A 21,245-nucleotide genomic window follows, 5' to 3' on the forward strand; every position below is an offset into this window, starting at 1 on the left:
TTTATTTCAGTTCTTCAGAAAGATCTGATTTTCACACAGACAGAGAAAAAAGAGACTAAAAGTGTGCTTCCTCCTTTAGTTTGTTTATAAAATTCCAGCACCTGCCCTGCAAACTCCACACGCCTTCATGCTGCGAATTAAGCGTTTATTTTGACCAAACCAAACTTGATGATTGTTTAAGCGGTGGAAAGAAGATTGCAGGGATGTTAAAATTTTAGTTTTGCAAAGGAAGACTGGTCAGTTTGGCGAGAGCAATCAATCAGCTGTTTCTCATTAAACAAAACATCCTATTCATTAAAAGCAGGTTTCTCACTGTTGCGATCCTTTCCATAATGTTGTCAGACACTTGTAATAACAATCTGAGCCTGTCAGTGGCAAACACAAGCAAGCGCCGCCTGCCCTGTTTGCACCACAGTGTGCTGCGGTGAAGTGGCTCACAGCGCATCACCTGCACTCTGTTTATATCACTCTTCTCAGTTTTAATCACAGTTAGTTTTGTTGTTTGTGGTGATTCACTCTGTGAAACGTGCAGCCTACCATGCTGTTGCATCACTCTGTGTACAACAAAAAAGAAAGAGATGAAACTTGTTTACCAGCCATCCGTTTGTGCACCAGCTAATATATCTATAATTATTCATTGAAATGTTATCCCTGTGCATTTTTGTATGCTTGTATCTGTTTAATCCCGCTATTGTCAAGCACACTGACTGACATTGGGGAAAAAACAACTGCTCGACTGGAAGGCTGACACGTCTATGACTTTGAACCTTCGACTTTTTAGGGGGAATATTTTCAATGCTTTCCCTTGCCATTAGGCTGTCTGACAGCAAGGTAATGGGGTAAAAATATTCTAAATGTAGCATATTCTTAAACTATGATTGATTTTTTCAGGTGGACTTCTTTTTTAGGAGGCTAAAATATGTTTTGCTGTCCACAGCAGTACATTGCTTAGCTTCCATGCTGGTATTTATCTGGAGGTCATCTACTGTAGGTTATACGCTCACCATGAAGAAGTACCTCATATAGCCCCACTTCAAATAATCTGAACTACCCCTTAAAGACACTTTCTACAAACAAGATTCAGTCGGTGGATTATGAGGTGGAAATGTTTCATCTTAAATGAACTATGAGCACTGACTGAAAAAAAAAACATACAAACCACCAAATAACTCTCTGTTTGTTCTGTTGCAGTGCAACTTCTGCAGTCTGTGCTCAGTTTCATTCATTTGTAAACTCCAACCTTAACAAATTCTATGTTTGGGTCAACACTGCCTTTAATAATATCAACACTGGGGCATGTTAGGCAGCGTCCTGGATGTGTTTCGAAGTCGACAGGACGGCCATGCGAGTGGAAACTGGCTGTGGAATCGCAGAGAGTGGAATACTACACTGAGATGTGGGGGAAGTGATGGTTTCGGAGAGTATGACGGGAACAAACATGATTAATGCCATCCTCTAGAAGCTGTGTGTGTGTTTGTGTGTGTGTGTCTGCAGTGCTGTGTCTGCCTGATTGGAGCTAAAAAGGAAACTGGACAAATCATAGCCAGAGGGTTGCGGGGCAAACACACAGTTAGAGGATGGAGGATGAACACTCCATTTGCCTGTGTGTGTGTGTGTGTGTTTGTGTACCTGAATACACACTTATATTGCAGAGCAGTAGACAGTGCATTATACCAATTTCTAAAAATATGGATTTCAGCATATATACGTATGTCAGGCTTGCACAAAAACCTTCTTTGACAGTGAATTAACCCCATTTTCAGTTTCTTACACATTGCATTAAAACATGGAGCATGAACACACATCATCCAAGCAGAAGTCCTACATCTTACAGTCTGAAGCTGTGCGCTCTGTTGCCAAGATGCTGCTTTTTATATAGAAATCTGTCAGAAGGTCCTTACTCCATGTAGGAGGATTGTAGGGACCGATGATGTAACAGCTGCCAGATAACATAACATCATCACTGTTTTGAGAAAGGGAACTCTTACTGTCACTTCCTAAATGCCATGGAAAACAAGTGCTGTGTGGGCAAGGGGCTAAGAGCTCAATATGTAGTTTTAAGTTTATTTCAACCCTAATCACAGTGAAGTGGCATTTGATTTCAGGTACCTCACCAACCAGTTTGATCCAGTTACATTGCATATTTAATGAAATGAATTTATTGCATTGTCACATAAGTTATAGAAATATGCTACATCCTCACATCCTCATGAAAAATACCTGGTGAAAGCTCTGTGTGTACAAACTGTCACATCTGTAAATCTTTATCAGGGATGTCCCTGCATTTTTCAGTAAGACGATGCTAAGACACATTCTGTATGTGTTATAAAAGCATGGCTTCGTAATAAAAGAGTTCAGGTACTAGACTGACCTGCCTGCAGTCCAGACCTGTCTACCACAGAAAATGTGTGGTGCATTATGAGGCACAAAATACAACGAGAGAGACACCGGACTGAAGTTGTGTATCAGGCAAGAACGGGAAGAATTTCGCTTTCAGACCTTCAGCAGTTATTGTCCTCAGTTCCCAAATGCTGAGTGTTGTTAAAAGAAAAGGTGATGTTACACAGTGGTAAACGCGCTGCTGTCCAAACCTTTCTTAGAACGTTTTGCAGTCATGAAATTCAGAATGAGTGTATATTTACAAAAAAACAAAGTAAATCAGTCTGAGTATTTCATATCTTGTCTTGTACTGTATGCAGTTAAATTAGGTCAAAAAGGATTTCCAAATCTCTTTTTATTTACGTTTTACATGACATCAGAATTTTTTTAGAATTAAATTTGTGGCATTCCCTGTGCACGTATGTTCGCCTGCCCGTGTGCGTCTTTGCGTGATTACTTTACCCTCTGTGGTTTCCCTGCAGGTATCTAGTGATGGAGCTGATGGATGCCAACCTCTGCCAGGTGATCCAAATGGAGCTGGACCATGAGAGGCTGTCCTACCTGCTCTACCAGATGCTGTGTGGAATCAAACACCTGCACTGTGCCGGCATCATACACCGGGTGAGGCTCACTCAGATACATGCGCATACACACAACATTTTGGATGCATCAGCTCCAGATAAGTGGGTCTGATTGCTATACTGCAAGCACACATGTGAACACACTGAAATACAGCTGTAGATTTACAAGCCCCGCATGTCTCAGCATCAGAGATTTGGAGGAATCAGCGATGACAAGGCTGCCAACATTGATATGTTAATAAGATTCAGCAAAATGTTCAAAGTGGCCGGCAGCTATTAGCCAGAAAAAACATGGCATTGAAAAGCCAGTGTAAGCCAACTGAGCAACAGCAAATGGAGCGCGTGTAATGTTTCCAGCTTTAAAAAGTTTAAAGTTTGGAGTTGAAGGAATAGTTCAACATTTTGGAAAGTACTCTTTTTCACTTATTTGCTTAGAGTTAGAGGAGAAAATTACACTATTTCTCTTGCTGACTAAAGAAATTACACTGGCCAGAATCCTCCATAAAAACATAATTTGTTGTCTTAACACTTACGTTTTTGTATGGATTAGGCACAGAAGGTTTGTGGCCCTGTTTCAATAACGCAAGCACAACACATGCACTGAGTGTTGAGTCTTGTGTGTACGTACTGCATAGGTGTCTCCAGCTGCACCAATATGATGCTATTTCAGTCATAATTCTGCTATATGGGACATTGTAAATGATTATGTTAGAGTATAAAAACAAGATACAGCCGCATTAGCTTTGTAATGCATTTCAAGAATAAAATGGAAATGAGGCTTTGATGCACAGAATTAATGAGCTGTGGTAGGTTTTAGCCAAATAATTTGGTTATTTTGTAGCACCCTGGTATAATTTTCAGGCAGTTAATCAAACATAAAGGCAGTGAATGGTCGGGCATAATGGCGCCGCGCTCTTGTAGAGACATCCCTAGTCAAAGGCTGCAGTGAACTATTCCTTTCAAATTTGAGAGTTGGAAGAATCTTGTTTCATTTCCATTCACTGACACTGTAGTAATCCATCCCTCCAGGATTTCGCAGGCATTATTTTGGATTGTTGCAGCCTGAACTGCCTGAATTTATGTCAGCTTTTCTAAAAAAATTTGTGATGCACATTGCAATGTTTTAAGTTTGTTCAGGAGAGAGTAAAACTGCACTCTGTTCTGAGTAACTTTACCAAAAAGGCTCAGATTATTAAAGATCTAACAAAATATACTCCATTGTAAATGACATGCCTACACAGTGAGCTGTGGAGCTCAAACTCCGCAGAAACAAATTTCTAAAATGTAAAAGTGCACAGAACATCAATTTGAATGGGGAACTTCTGTGATTGGTGGAAGTTGTGGGATATGTGTATGATGATTGATCAAATTTGCAGAAAAGTTGTGGTGATTGGACATAATTGCAAGGCTGTGCAGAATTCAGTGAGATTGATTGAATTTGCATTAACTGTTGCAATCGCAACATCACAGCTTCCTGGAGGGACTGATTAATATATGAAATCAGCAGAAAACAGAGCCAAACATGAACAGGTTGCTATGCAGTGGAGATGATGTACATGTTGCAGTAAAACAAACACGCCCAGGTGCTCATTCACTTTGAAACAACAGACACACGATGACATACAAACACACACCCTGAAGCGCTAGCAGCAACATACAAAGGATCCCTCATCTGTGCGCACACAGTGAATAACACACACACACTGACAGCACTCTGTCAATCACCCTCAGTGAAAGACGCAGCAGTAGATTAGCGGAGCTCCTCCTGCTCTGCCAGCCAGAACTAATTGAGCCACAGGCGGAGCTAACCAGTCCCGCTCGCTCGCATCAGCCCGGCTCGGCACGCAAAGCTTTCAGAAGGTGAACGGATGCAATATGAGTCATGGATCGCCAAAGATTCTCCTGTTCTTGTGGGCTTTGTCTCCGTGATGAGAGCTCTCCAGTCCTTTTTAAGATGCTAAGCACTCCCTCCAGAATACACTTTCCTACATCTCAAGGCAGCCGAGCACAATCCACTGTGCTTCAGCCCTACAGTCTGATGATCTCATTGTCAAGAAGTGATTCTATTGATTGTGATAATGAGGATTTGTACCTGTAATGGATTTAATATTTCCTGAAATAAGAGCTGTACTGTTTGCTAGTGAGCTGCGCCCTTGACAGCAGCAGGAGTGCATAATTCTCCAAACCAGGAACTGATCACGACGGACAAAAGTAACTGGTCTGACATGACAAGTTAAGTATCCAATTTGTTGCTATGTAAATTATGCTGCATACCAGCTAGTCAAGCTGTCATGACTGACAAATAGGTTGTTGTAATAAGTAGACTGGCAGATGGCCATCAGTAGTTTGTAGCTGCAGGCACTGAGTCCGGTTCATGACATGACACCTTCCTGGATAGAAATGTGAAGAGCAAGAGAGATAATAATGTTAGTTTGTCAGGATTACTTTCAGAAGAGGCAAATCAAGCCATTTCAAAAGCTCTTTTTGTCCTTAAGCAGGATATGTAAGACAAATGAAATGAGACTACCAGTGACAGTTTAAATTAAAGGAAGGTTTGTGGGAACTGAGGACACTAATTGTTGTCATCTTGCTGAAATAAGCAGGGACATCTCTGAAAAAGACATAATCTGGATGGCAGCATATGTTGCTCAAAAACCTTTATGTACCTTTCAGCATAAAAGGGACCTTCACAGCTGTGACGGTTACCCATGATGTAATGGGCACACACACACACACACACACACACACACACACACACACACACCCCAATACCATCGCAGATGCTGGCTTTTGATTATCTGGCATTTCAAGATAATTGTCATCTGCTGATGCCTGCTCTCGCAGGGCCCAAAAACAAAAAATGTCAGCAGACACATCTGCGGGCAGCTCTGTCAGTGTTGCTCCTGTGGAACAACTTTAGTGCCCCCCTCGTGAATCTTGGGTAGGTAGTGAAAACTTTGGGATCATAACTCTCATGCATCCTGCTGTAAATGTTTCTTTTAGAGGAAAACAAGCACCCCTCTACACCTACAGTAGTGTAGTTGTTTTAGAGAACAGCCTGGCTGATATCTCAAGAACATCTTGACAGAATTTCTTCAAAGACCTCATGTCTGTCCCATTCTTCTTAATCCAATATTTCAGTAACTCCAGGACAGATTCTTCACATTTGGTACAAATGTCCACTTGGACTTGAGGATGAGCTGATTAGAATTTGACAGTTTGTCAGAGTTCGTTTGTTTCTCACTGGGAATTACTCTCTGGAATCACACGTGTCAACATAGTGGTCATTTCCATTTTGACAAAAAATACCCATCATACCTTTGATTAAAATTTTTCACTACATATATTTTAGTCGTCTGGACAGACATGGATGTAAACTGCAAATTGACTGGTTGGCAGATGCACACAACGCAAGGCTGTAATTCTAGTTCCATTATTTCCTGCACATTACAGTCTAATATACGTGGTTATCATAAACAGTAACATATCGTTTTAGATGGAATTTTTAATCACTGAAATACAAAAATACTTTGAGTTATGTTGTAGTGTTTAAATACTGGTAGTTAACATAGATCAGGGTGCAGTACGTCATTCAACTGCATTATATTAAACATCAGATTATGCATATATAACGCCACAGTTACAGTTGATTAGGTTTGCTGTCATTTAGGTTGACAGGAGAAATGTGTCAAACAAACAAATATTTACATGACACTTATGGTACAGGGTCAAGACTAACTTTTTTTTATTGCCTTACCAAAACTCAGCCTCGTGAGCGCTGGCTTCAGCTGATGTCGATTATCTCAAAATGGCAGATAATCGTCCCCATTCATCAGCAGACTGATTAATCAGTCTATCATTACTGCGGTGTTTCCTGTTCTACCTCAGTCTAAATCAGGCTTGTGTTGTGTTTTCTGAACAGGACCTGAAGCCCAGCAACATCGTGGTGAAGTCTGACTGCACACTGAAGATCCTGGACTTTGGCCTGGCCAGGACAGCCGCCACCGGCCTCCTCATGACGCCCTACGTGGTGACCCGCTACTACCGCGCCCCTGAAGTCATCCTGGGCATGGGTTACCAGGCCAACGGTGAGTGGAGGAAAAAAGCAGCTTCTTGACAGCGACCGGCCAATGAGGAAGCTCTTGAGCTGCTGCCTGGCCTGCTGCATGGCCCCTCCCCCCCTGGGATGTTTTTTTTCGACAGCACCTCCCAAACACACACACACACAGAAACACACACACCCACACACACTCTCCCTGTTCCTGTAAAGGTCACATTCAGGGGGGAAGTTGGCATGTTGGGCATCGGTGCTTTGTGGGAAACTTCCTGTCTGGGGACTCCAGTTCCCAGCAGTGCTTTAGCATGCGTTTGATGTTTTATTAAGAGGTTGCCTGTCCTGAGCTCCTTACAGTCTGGCTAAAAAATGCCAGTATGAAAACAGGCACTCGTGCATGCTTCAGCAGTTTCACTTGGTGCTCCTGCTTGGAACGTATCACAGTTTATGCAAAGCGGTCTTAAAGGATTAGTTCAACATTCTGGGAAATATGCTTATTTGCCATGTATTAGATGGGATGATTGATACAACTCTCATACCTGCACTTTATGTAGCAAGCTTGAACCAAGGCAAAGTTAGCTTAGCTTAGCATAGAGATTGATAGCAGAGGGAAACAGCTAGCCCAGCTAAATCCAAAAATAATAAAATCCACCTGCCAGCTCCTCAAAAAGTCATGTTTGTTTAATGTTACCCATTCTTGAGACAAACTTTAAAAATTATTACCACTTATTACTAACACTCAGGAAAGGACTTATGTGAAATATATGCATTTTATCAAATTTATCAGATGTTTTGGTTTGCTTTAATATTTTTAATTTCTTAACCTGCTATGTTAAATCAAAATTTAAAATCTAAAACTAACAATACCTGCTGATAACATATATATATATGTATGTATATATATATGTATATATATATATATATATATATATATATATATATATATATATATATATATATATATATATATATATATATGTATATGGTATTCTGATCATCTTTTTTCTGAAAATGGTGGCCCTTTAAAGTTGTGTCCCAGATTTTGCATCAGGTTTTTATAAAAACATGATTTAATAGGCATAAAGTTATACCCTAAGCTCCCCTCTCTCACTTACTGGTTTAAAAAAATGTTATTAACATTTTGTCAACTTACAAAACTTTCATGTATTTAAGATGTAAAATAAATGTTATTGAAATGTGTTACACTGTGGGAAAAAATGTAATTAAATTATTGTTCCTAAGCAAAATGTTGGCAATTACAAAGGGGTTACATTCATTTCCCACATCTGTTAGAGATCTGCACTCTACTAGTTTCAAATTAAAATTTCAAAATAAAAGTCTCTCAACATGGACGTCTGAATGTGAAGAATTCACAATATAGCATGAATAAAATATTTTGTTTCTAATGGCTGGGGAAACACTGAATTTATCTTTTAATAAAAATAAAAAATGAGGAATAATTTGTCAATTTGTCAGTTGAATATTGATACTTTTCAAGGTATCATATCAAAGTTAGAAATTCCAGTATTGTGATAAGACTACTTTGAACAGAGCCAGGCTAGCAGCTTCCCTCTGTTTCCAGTCTTTATCCTAAGCTAAGCTAATTGTCTTGCTTCATGTTTAGCTTGAAGACACAAGAGTGGAATCAATCTTCCTATCTGATTCTCAGCAAGAAAGTTAACAAGCGTGTTTCCAAAAATGTTAATGCATTCCTTTGATAGACACGTGACTGGGGCTCCTTTAGCTAAACAAATAGTTAGATTTTTAAGTATTAAGTCAGATGCATAGTAGCCAGTTAAGCAAATCTCAATTTTTTGAGTTTAAAAATACATCTTCCCATTTCAACAGGCACTATAATATGATTAAATAGCAAAACTGAGTAGAATCTTGTTAATACTAATACTCATCCTTAATCCTCTTGACCAAAAACACTGACCCTATTTTTTCCTGCTGACTTGTTGCATTTTTATTTGCTTATTCTCTTCTCCCTCCTTTTATGCTGCGCATATGTAGTGGATATTTGGGCTGTGGGCTGCATTATGGCAGAAATGGTTCGCCACAAAATCCTTTTTCCAGGAAGGGATTGTATCCTTGAGCTGCTTGCAGCGGTTGTCTGGCACTTCATGTGAAACAAAAAAAAAAAAGACACAGCACACAAACTCCGTCTTTGGTCTCTTCAAACCATTAGTGTCATCATCAAATGGATCGCATGGAGATCACATCCTGTGAGCAACTACAGAAATTCTATTTCTCGGATTTGCCTGACACCTCGACTTTGCAGCCACCCACCTGCTCTTCCTACAGACGCACAAACTCACACGGCTCCCTCCTCACTCACCTAAGCAGGGGAACTGTTGCTTCAAGCACGACAGTCACATGGAAAAACCCGAAATAGAATTTAATAGTTTGCTCTTCCATAGCTGAGAAGTGAACTGCATAAAAATACCCTCGTCTGTCCTCAGACTGCTTTCCATATTGTCTCTGTAGATGCCATGGCAGCAATTAGACAAAAAGATGAATTGTTAGACTTGGCTTCACAATTTGAAACTGAATAAATTGGTGCTCTGCTACAGAAATATTTGTGAGGCTCTGATTCTGCAATGTTACACATGAGGGTGTGACAGAAAAGCTTAAAAATGATCATTTCTGGCCTTATAGATCAGAATAATCCTGTTGAACACGTACAGCATGGATTGCAGTGAGGATACTGAGGGTGTTAAGATGCATCGCTGCAAAAAAAAAAAAAAAAAACATTTTCAAAGACCTTGAAAGTCAGTGTCTCGCTTTTCAAAGCTTCTGATTCAGCCTTCTTGAAGTTATTTGATTAGTAATACTGCTGTTCTTACAGAAGTAAATACAGTTTAAGATGCGTTTATGTCAAAATTAGTCCCAATCATTTTCCTCAGCCCTGTGGGATGCTGACCCAAGTTTAAAAGTGCACTCAACTGCATGCAATTCATTTTTGTCATGTATCACACACATCACCTGGCACCGCATCATGTTTTTTTCCCCTTTTGTTCTGTTAAAGGTTTTCTTTTGTTGTTGTTGTTGTTGTTGCGGTTGTTTGTTTTTCTGTTTCTTTTTCAGTCCTGCATGCTAATTTGGTGGTTGTCATTTCATTTTTCAGTTGATGTCTGGTCTGTTGGCTGCATCATGGCTGAAATGGTCCGGGGTAGTGTGTTGTTTCCAGGCACTGATCGTATCCTTAAGTTGAACCTCCATCCAAACCCCCGAAATGCCGTCTCGTCTCATTGTTTGTCTGACATCTTGTTCATGTCTTTGCACACAGTGGGGAAAACCAGCCGAGCTCCTGTGCCAGTTTAATCACAGATGAGGTTATTGTCTTCAGTGTTGATGTTTGTTTCTTTTCGTGAAGAGTTGTAAACCTTTTTAAAAGGTAAACAGTTTGACAGTTAAATCACCAGTGTAATCCATAACAGCTCCGTGACATATTTTCCTGAAACTTCGCCAAGGAAGCTAAAAAGTTGTGTACAGTTTCCTTCCACCGCACAGAAGGTTAAAGCTAAGGATTAAAAGCTAATGCTATATGAACCTTAGGTAACCAAAGTCAACCATTAGCTACAGGAATCTAATACTGCTGAACACTGTAATATGTTACAAAGAAAGCTTAAATGATCAAGCTAATGCTATATATCAAGCATTAGCATATAATTAGCATATGTTGGGTTTTCCGTTTCCAGTGCTAAGTGGCCTATAAATAGAGGTGACAGCTAGCCACATGAAGGTAATTGTTGCTTAACATTGTAACATGCTAATGGTTAGCTAAGGTTTATGTAGCGTTAGCTATATAATTAAAAAAAGCCTGAATTATCAAGCTAATGCTATGTGAACCTTAGCTAACCAACGTCATCCATGGGCATTTAATTAGCATATCTGTGATTATCTATTAGCAGTGTTAAGTGTCCTTTAAGGAGGGGTGACATTGACAGAGAGAGCAGCTAGCTGCATGAAGCTAATTGTAATATGCTAGTGGTTGGCTTTGGTTAGCTAAGATTCATATAGCATTAGCTCAACAAATAAAAAAGCCTGAAGTATCAAGCTAATGCCATATTAACCTTAGCCAACGTCAACCATCGACATTATAAGCATATGTTAGGGTTCTCTACAAAGAGAACTGACAGATGGCAGCTAGCACGTGTTTTTTGTCTGTGAGCAGCAGTCTTAGACGTTTTGGGGGTTAAAATGGTGAGTTGCATAACTAAAGTGAAAGTATACCATTTAACAAACTAATATGACATAACGTAACACTGCCATATGTCAGTTTTTTTGAAAGCTTAAAGAAAATAACTCTCAGTGGGAAAGTTTTGTCTAACCAAAAGTAAAGCAGAGGCTAGCTTGGAATGGTGGCAGGACTTTAGTGCTCTGAAAAGGCTTCTTTATAATGACATTTTTTATGTCAGTTAATAGTAATTTTGTTGGTAAAAAATAAGCAGCATACTTCAGTATTACCTTTTTTTGTATAAATGGTCAGCTTGGCTTTGGAGGACTGAGCAGGCCTGATAATTAGAGTGAATTGTCATGTTGTTTCACGTCAGTACTCAGTCTGACATTAGGTCCATGTTAGCCGATTTCTGTTTTACCCTAACCTGCCAGCAGCACGTGACATATCAGTCCTACAGCTGCAACGATTCACCAATTAATCGATTAGCTGTTTGAAAGAAAATTAGTTGCCAACTATTTTGATAATCAATCAAGCAAACGTCTTTCGGTTTTGGCCTAATTCTGTAATTTTGGGCTCTGGGAAATTTGATGACCATTTCTCACATTTGGACACTTTATAGACTAAATAATTAGGATAATCAATTAATTGTGAAAATAATTTGATTAAGAAAATAATCTTTAGTTGTAGCCCCTTAAATATAATTTTAAGTCGAAATTGAAACTGAGGTAGTGATTGCTGTCTGGAGTTTGCTGTGTTTTAAGGAAACATGTTTGGTCTAAGTTGATAATTTAAGGGAGAACCTTTTTCTTTTCTTTCAGCAAGAATCAAAGCAACAGGTTGTAGTCTAGGTGTAAATGTCAAACTAATCTTGTCCTGGTTTGAGCATGACTGGCTGGGCTTCCCCTCCTTGTTGTTCATTCAGTTTTAAGGATGAACAAAGATGTGAACAAGGTGTTTCTGTGTGTGTGTCCTCCAGGTAGATCTGTACGTTACGTCTGTCTGTATTTATGTATGTGTGTGTTTTTGTCCTTTAAAAAAAAAAAGAGTTGCACACATATTTCCAGCATCTGGACTGTTTAAGGTGAGCATCTCATCTCACTTAACATGCAGCACTGATGAACTTCCAGATGTTTGAAATGATTTTTGCATAGGGTTGAAAGGGAATTTAAATTTATTTATGATTTTGTCCTTACAAGTAAATATCTCTCTAGACAACCTTTCACCAAATTTATTAATGTTTTCCTGTTGTTGTTGAGGCATTTTCTGCAATAACACACTCTGTTATCTGAAATCATCACTTTACAGAAGAGTTTATTGTCTGGTGTACCTTTTTCAACGCCCCTCCTCCAAAAACAGCGTTGAAATGTTCTTTTTCAGCACAGTTACACAAGTATTTCAGGAGCATATCCAAGCCAGAACAGTGCGGTTCGAGACATAGCAACTCCAGATGGCTCTCTTTTATTATTCATCGGTTCAAAATGTCCCACCCCGACTCTGGCATGGCCGCTCCTTCTGTCCAAACCCAGCCCAGTGCTTTTCTTAATACTGTAACCTTAAGACATCGACCAGTGGAATAAAGTGATCGAGCAGCTGGGGACGCCGTCACAGGAGTTCCTGATGAAGCTGAACCAGTCGGTGAGGACCTACGTGGAGAACAGGCCACGGTATGCTGGCTACAGCTTCGAGAAGCTCTTCCCCGACGTCCTGTTTCCTGCAGACTCTGAACACAACAAACTGAAAGGTAAAGATGCTGTTGTTGATGCTCTCTTAATGACCGCCATGTGTAGCACAAGAAAATAGGTGCACCGTATAGAGCTGCAATGATTATTTGATTAATCAGCAACTATTCTGATCATCAATTAATTGAACACAATATTTACATTAAAAAAGGTAATCAGAACTAATTAAACAAAGCCACAGGATTCAAATTATGCATTATTTCTCATTTATCTGACCTATTCTGACAGGTTTTACACCATATTTGGTGACCCTTCACATTAACACCAGAACTTCTAATACCTCTTACACCTCTTACATCTTGTCAATGGCAGAGAATCGTAATGATGGAATACCTCATCACTGGCGAGACAGGAAGTAAAATGGAAGGATATGCAAGTTTACACATTGTCACATGTATGTAAATTGACTATCAGTTCGCTCTGCATTACCGTATGCCCACATTTACATAGAGTTGCTCTGTTCAGAAAACAGAACTACATAAAGGTCTAATTCTCATGTGTTGATCAGAGTTGTGACTAAAGGTTTGTGTGGCCTGCAGAAGACTTTCAGATTCCAAACTGGGCGGCACCATTTTTAAGTTTAGGAATGGCTGGCATACAGCATTTGCTTTGTCTGTTGACCCATCTTTTCTCCAACATCCGGAGTGTTTCCACACTGCGGATATTTCCCGCCTTCTTGGGAATAAATCAGCAAAGTCTTTTTCTTGGTTGCTTGCCATTATCTGCCTGGTGCTAACACTGTTTGAATGTTCAGGAAGGAGGTGTGCTTGGACAGAGACAGTGACACAGACATGCCAATGGAATTTCAAAATGAAGGCATATCTTAAAGATGATTACATGGATTGATGTTTTTACTTTGTATTTATGATATTGGATGGCTGATCATTACATTGATACATTGATCCATCATTACACCCCAACAGCTGAGAGTTAAAACCATTTTGCTGTGTAGTTCCTCTATTACAGGTGCAGCAATCGCACAGCTTGAAGGGGAACCATTTCTAAAATTTAAATAGCTGTTTTATCACATGCCAGGCGCTGCAAGGAATAATGAGGCAATCAGTGTTTCTGGAGCCATGAGTTTTATGTCAGAATGTGCTGCAGTTTCACTGCTTGAAATTTGAACAAAAGACTGTTTAAAGCTGGTTCTTTTCTGCTATTGTAGAATTTATCACAGGTGGCTTTTTAAATGTCTATTTTTGTAATTGAAAGATTAATATAATAGGTCCATGGTGACTCTGAATATCTATCCAAGGACTTGCAAAGCAAAAAGATGAACTTTTCCCCCATTTAGCATCAGTCTATGCTGCCTTACAACCGTCTGCTGACGGCAAAGCCCAAGTGACAAATCACTTTTCAGTGGCTGCCTGAGATTAAGCACTTATTACGGAAGCTGACAGTTCAGGACCAAGTTGTTTACTGTGAAGAGGAATTTACCTCAAGCGTGTTCATGTGTAAATGGAGAGAAGATGACAGGAACACTCACAGTGAACGCCGTGGAGCTGTTGCAAGACTTTGCAAGAAAAAAAAAAAGGAGCTCTTCTTTTTCTGTCCTCATTAATTTACAGAGGCAGGAATATGTGACAACAGTGTATTTCCCTGAAGTGTCCCTGTTAGGCTGCGTGTATTGGGTATTAACATGTGGCTCTGAAAGAAATGATAGCCCACGCTGGCAGGGCTTTCAGACAGAACATATGATAATCAAGGTGCATGTCCAAAAAAAAAAAATAACAACAAATACAGCCATGAAAACAGGTGCACATATTTTTTTTTCTCTGTGGATTATATTTAAAAGATGAGGTTTAAAGGCGCACTGTATAGTTTTAGCCACAAGTAGCACTGTGGAGTAGTGGAATCACTCTCAGCAATGCATCATGGGAATGCAACCTAGGGCAGGCTGAGTTCATCAGCTGCACATATAAATGTCATTACAGCCCTACAGTGCCCCCCCCCCAAAAAAAACTACAAAAACTTTCCAGACTTAAGTTCACTTTTTACTGCTACCACTACTAATACTGGCACTAGTAAAAATTAATAATAACAATTAATGCCAGTCATAATTAATAATTATATATAATCATAAAAATCAAGAAAAAAAGAGTACTGGTATTGGTATCGATATTGACAGATATCCAGATATTGGAACTGAAAAAAGTGGATTGATACATCTTTTAAGTATTTGTACATTGTACCAGTGGATACAATGAAACCAATTAGATATCTGAACACTGGCCCTCATTGTCCCTCAGTGATGCTGTTTTCATTAAAGATCCCCTCCAGCTGTTTTATTAAATAAAGAGATTCTTAGCAAAACCTGAGGAATACCTTTCACATCTCTCTGCTGCGTTGTATCACTCCACTAAGTCCCTCCCCCAAAACTCACAAGGTTGAACAGCAGCAGCAGGAGTTGCTTCCCTTGTGAAAACAGCCAATAAGGACGGCCTCTAGCTCTAAATGACCTCATGTTAGGAGCTAGAGTTTTTTCTCTGCCCACTTTTATTACAATATTCTAAAAGGTTATTAAGGAATTTTTGCACAATGACACCAAAAATAAACTGCCTACCCCAGTTTTAACTAGTTAAAATCCCTAAAATTACATCTACTCCTTCTCTCTCATTAAAAATATCCAGAATCCATGAATATGCAAAGATTTTTCACTGCAAAAGTTAAAGTTTTGGACAAACTAAGTTCCACACTGGACTGTGATTGGCCTCCACCCTAATTTTGTTGTCATAAAATCCCGGTGTGAGGCACTCATCTTAAACCCAGATTTAAAGTGAACACAGAGAAACTTTTAATCTATAAACGTTTAAACATCCTTGCAGTGTCAGACTCATTCTGCACAGTGAAGCACAAACATCACCATCGAATGCTGTATCAACATTCAGAGCAAACGATTTTTGAGTGGAGGGGAGCTTTAACACTAAATGATCCCTGTCTGAACAGAACATCACAATAGAAAGACATTCTGGTCAGTTTATTTACTTTTCATGTTGTCTTTTTCTGCCGCAATTTGTTTTCAGCGAGCCAAGCCCGAGACCTACTATCCAAGATGCTGGTAATAGACGCGTCAAAGCGGATCTCAGTGGACGAAGCTCTCCAGCATCCTTACATCAACGTGTGGTACGACCCGACTGAAGTGGAGGCGGTACGTTCTCACTAATTAATAGTTCATTCTTAATTGCTGTTTTAGAGCCCTTAAATATATTTTTTTTCTGGTGTGTGTCGTTTGATTAGATTTTATTAACATAAACCAGCAGGAACACAACTGCCATAAGATTTTGATTCACATGTTGCTGAATTCTGATCGGTGCACAGACATGTTGGACGACATATTTTTTGGGCTTTTATTGTTTGGCTGTGCAGTGGTAAAGGAGCATTCTGCTGAAATTTGGGTCAATTTAGGAAAAGCACTTCATATCTCCTCCCTAACCACATGCACACAAGTAAATAAGTAGAATGTAGTGTTGCTCAGCTTCTAAATCCCCTGTTGAGATATTAAAATAATCCATATCTTAAATATAAAAACCCTAGCTATAACAAGGTTTGGCATTAATCTGTGAGCAAACAGTACCGGCTAGCTATGGATATGTCAAGAGTGACAGGAATGTGGGTTTACTAAGCCTACTCAAACTGATTCTTGCAGAAGGTGGACGATGAAAAATATGAATTTGTGAAGAAAATTTGGGAGTGATTGAAAGCAGGAGTTAAAATGGCGAGGATATGACACATTTAAGGTCATAATGTGTGGTGTGTGCTGCTGGTTTCCTTCAGCTAGCCCAGAAGCTTGAAGCCTTTAAGAAACACTACATTACAATTCATGGGAAAAGTTGGCAACACAAGTGTCAGAGTTAACAAAGGCTGTGTTAAGTTGCCTTTTCTGTGTTGTCTTTACAAGAGTTCACATTTAGGCCATCAAAAATGTACTTTGGCTACCAAATTTAGGGGCAAGCGCTTCAAAATAGTAGTTTCTATCCCTGTATAAGGACTGCTCTATTGTCTCTTCTCCCTGAAACTGTTTGTGTTCTGCATAAAATGTGTTGTCTGTCTGTGTTTGGTGACAATCCACCACACTCTCCTTGGAAACACAATGACTCAGCCTGCGCAAATTGATTCTGCCTGTGATCAGGCACATCGGGAGATGAGGTGAATTGTTGCTTTCTCCTCACCCCTCCCCCCCCCGTTCCTCTCCGGCATGAAAGGATTCCTCATAACTGACAGCACAGCCTTGAAAAGTGCAGATTTGTGTTCGGACTTTGCTCTGACACTGCATAAATGCATCAAATCTCCGTTTGACTCTGGGGAGGACGGATAACTCCGTCCCAAGGCTGGCTTTGGTAGGTAGTTTATTCCAGCCCAGCGTGCGCTATAAATTTGATTTTTAGAAGTTTGTGGTATTTTCTTGGAAAGGTTTTTTGCACTCCAAAGCAGAAAAAAAAAATCTGCATTAAGTGGGTTTTAATGTGAGGAAGGTTAAATGCAGCAGTTTTCTATCTTTTGCCATCAGTCAGCTGAGTGTGTATGTTTTCAGTTTGAGCTGGGAGCTGCTGCAGCCGAGTTTCCCTTCTCTGGTTTGACTTGGCTTGATCATTCACTGCTGTAGTGTTTAGCTGGAATGAAAACGTGCATCAATCTCTCAAATGACTGAAAACCTCAGGTCTGTTGGTTAAAACAGACTTAGAAACTGTCTTTGTGAAGTTCTTTAAATGTCAGTATCAGTATTTTTTTTGACAGTCGGCTGGTCTGGTGGTTAGACTGTCCTTGACTGTCCTCTTGAAAAGGGCCGCAACTCATGATTATTTTTTAATTAATTAACCTAACATTATTCTTTTTATAACAACAATAACAATTAATTTACCCAAAATAAATATTAAAAACTTGTCTTATTAATATTTTAATATATATTAAATCATAATACTGAAAAATAGACACACAAAGCAAATTAGAATAATGAAAATGTTGGAATATTTGAACTGCCACCCTGTTTCATTGACCCAGTTTGTCAGAGAAGAAAGAGACGAAAGGATTGCTATTATTATTAATTAAATCTCTGTGCCAACCTATCCCTGAACTGCACAATCAGTATTTTTATTTTTTACTCTTTTTCAAATATTTGGGGATTTTTTGATGTGCTCGTTTAGCTGAGCGCGATATGCATGGACTCGTCGCTCTGTTTTTAAATCTGTAAAGGAGACTGAAACATAAAAAACATGTGCCTGTCGTTTCTTTTCCAGCCACCACCCGTGATCACAGACAAGCAGCTGGATGAAAGAGAGCACACAGTGGAGGAGTGGAAAGGTAAGGAAAGCTCCTCTGTTTCTCCTCTCCTCTTTGATAAGCCGTCATAACTACTCAGCCTTTTTGCAGTGTGTTGCATAAGGTTGGTGTGTGTTTGTGCTTCCCTGCCTGTGGGACATTTAGGTTTCGTTCTCAAACTGATATGCATGATTTCCTCTGAATTCCCAAATGCACAACTCTAAATTTACACTGGAAATGACTGATGCGCATGTTGCATACATGTTCCCCTGGTTTCCCATTTTTACTGCCTGAAATTTCAAATTATGAGTCTGTGGCTTTTTCACATAAATATGCTAGATTGTTGGGTTTGATGAAGCACAGGCTTTTCAAGTTCCTTTATTTTGTCCACGTTTCTCAACTGAAAAAAACCTGGGGAAATAAAATGGCTGTGCAACAAGTCGATCAAAGGAAATGTCAGAATTGTAGATTAATTGTGGATTAATTTCTGGTGGCGTACATGGACAGGGGGCCAAGACATGACTGTAGATGATTGATGGGATTTTGTAGAACGAGACAAACCTGCCAGGCTCATGTTTTCATCTGCTCTGGCAGATTCATCCGTCCCCCTGTTTATTTAATATGGGATGTGTTCAATACAGCAATTGACGAGGAGTATTACCGGTCAAGATTTCAGAAACACATTTTAGTGCACTGTTTAGCCATAAAACGAGCCAGATCATGATCCTGCTTGAAAATGGGCCAAGCACCGCTACATCACACGTTTTGTTGCTCGGGATCGGTGGCAGATCTATTCAGTTGCTTCCAGAGGCATTTTGCCACTGAAATCAAGACTAATTAACATTTGCAAATGAAACTCTTATTGTCAGACACCAATTTTTACCGCCAAATATAACATCAAAATGGATATTTCTTTTTAAGCTGCAGGAAGTTGTATGAGATACAAACCTTGACATCTCATCAACAACAGCAAAATATGCAACTGTTTGTGATTGTGAATGTATTTCAGAGGAACAAATAACGGAATATCATCAGCATAGAATGGCATAGCACTTAAAATTGATATTTTGTTTACAAATAATACTGTTTAAATGCAAAATGTAACTGGAAAATGACAGTGGACCAATGATTGAGCCCTGGGGAACATCATGGGGAAGAGAAGATGCTCTATTCATCTTCCTCCTCCTCAGTGCTGACAGAGTGATAATGAAAGCAGGAGATTCACACCTGCGGTGTTTCCTGATTCCACACGCGCTGCTGACAAACGTGTCATCACATCTTTCTCTCCTTGGAAATAACTTATTATGTAAAACCGGGCATGTATTAATTTCACCGGTTGAGAGAAAAACACGTTTGTATTTAAGTAACATCTGATCACACAGTCATGGAAAATGGCTGAAGAGCAAAATGGTGACGAGTACTTGACATCACAAAACCAGAAAAAAGGTAAGAAAACCTGTACGGTGACGTCGGTGAACTGCATGCAGCTCATGGGGTCTGTGCTCACTTTTTTCTGTGTTAATCATTGTCTCTTCTCTGTCGCAGAGTTGATATACAAAGAAGTGTTGGACTGGGAAGAGAGGACAAAGAATGGTGTCATCAGGGGACAACCAGCGTCCATAGGTTAGTGGAGTTGTGTTTGATTTTATGTCTATGTTTCAGTGAGCGTGTGCCTCTCCATCCACTCATGAGCTCATCTTTCTACTAAATTAATTTCAGTAATTCCTCTAATAGAATCAGGCTGCATGTGGGCAGGAGAATGACTAAATTAGCGCCTAGTTAGACACTTACTACACGTTGTGTTATGACCCTGCTTAGGTTTGGCATAAATCTACAAGTGACAACAGAGTATTAAGCAGAATAAGACTTGTAGCAAGGTCAGCTGGAAGTCCACTGCAGTGTATTTATCCAGCATGTAAGATCGCATTAGTGCTGCTCTTTTTGAAATATAATATATTATGTAATAAACTGTTTCTTATCCATGTAATTGCCAAACCAGCCCAATGTGCTGCAGACCTTATTCATTATTTTTATTTCATTACTTTTTTCTGTTATGTAAAAAACAATGTAGAGAAGCTGTTATTTTATTTTTATTTTAAGAAAGAGCAGCTTTTCTGGCATCTGTGTATTTAAAGGTGCAGTAACTATTCAGGAGGAAGATAGTTGATTGTTGAGTTTCAGTCCCAGGTCATGAAATACCGACTAAACAATCAACTGTCTTACTGACTTGTGATTGGCTAAAGTTTCCCATCATGAGCTACATTTTTGAAACCCTGAAAACAGGGCCGAGAGGAGGAGCAGAAGTCCAGCTTTCTAACAGGACCACTTGAATTACATTATTAGTAAACTGCATACAACACAGCACATATTTTGTATCTAATACTGAATTCCCTGTCATTTTTTCTTCTTCTCTTGTTTTTTGCTAACTTTATGTAAATGTATCTGAAATTTACAAAGCTTACATTACAACTTTTGAAGTTTATAGCATGGTCCAGACTGGCTTCATTAATTAAAGGGGCAATCTGGAAGATTTTATTTAAATAAATGTCTGCTGAATCACTATCACCAATCACTGATGAAAATATTGCAGTATTTATGTATTTGTGAACTGGGTGTCTGTGGTGTCATTCCCAGAAAAATGTAATGAATGTAATAATGCTAAATTGCTCAGACAATAACTGAAGGGTTCTGAGGCGACTCTGTTTCCTGCTGCTGCAGATTCACATTAAAAGCATTTAACTGGGGAAACACAGGTTGACTTTTATTATGAAGGAAATGCGGTGTGTCAAGACAACTGACATTTCTGGCATTTTTCATAGCTAATTAGTTTGAAATATTGCTGAGTGATGGAACAGGAGCAGCCACAGTTAACTGTTAGATGAAGACCTGCAGGCAAGAAGCTGCACACCTCCAGCCTCTTCATGAGGAAACTGACTGTGACCTGCTGCTCTCAGTCTTGACATGTGCAGCATAAAATGAGATCACAGTTGCACAGAACACAGAATGATGGGAAAAGGCCAATTATTGCCCGACTTGTTTATTAAAACGACAGT

General features: G+C 39.4%; 1 protein-coding gene across 2 annotated transcripts in view; it reads left to right on the forward strand.

The window, feature by feature from the left end:
- The window catches only part of mapk8b (mitogen-activated protein kinase 8b), a 41,810-nt gene that overhangs the window by 14,436 nt on the left and 6,129 nt on the right, over positions 1-21,245 (forward strand). For both annotated transcript variants that reach the window (XM_084740271.1, XM_084740272.1), the window contains exons 5-11: positions 2,862-3,000; positions 6,883-7,048; positions 10,142-10,213; positions 12,756-12,938; positions 15,960-16,084; positions 18,171-18,234; positions 19,738-19,815. In XM_084740271.1, the coding sequence (XP_084596397.1) occupies positions 2,862-3,000; positions 6,883-7,048; positions 10,142-10,213; positions 12,756-12,938; positions 15,960-16,084; positions 18,171-18,234; positions 19,738-19,815 (827 nt within the window). The remainder of the gene's footprint in view (positions 1-2,861; positions 3,001-6,882; positions 7,049-10,141; positions 10,214-12,755; positions 12,939-15,959; positions 16,085-18,170; positions 18,235-19,737; positions 19,816-21,245) is intronic.

Source organism: Lutjanus erythropterus, chromosome 17, assembly GCF_056507025.1.
Source record: "Lutjanus erythropterus isolate fLutEry1 chromosome 17, fLutEry1.hap2, whole genome shotgun sequence".
Lineage (NCBI taxonomy): Eukaryota > Metazoa > Chordata > Actinopteri > Lutjaniformes > Lutjanidae > Lutjanus > Lutjanus erythropterus.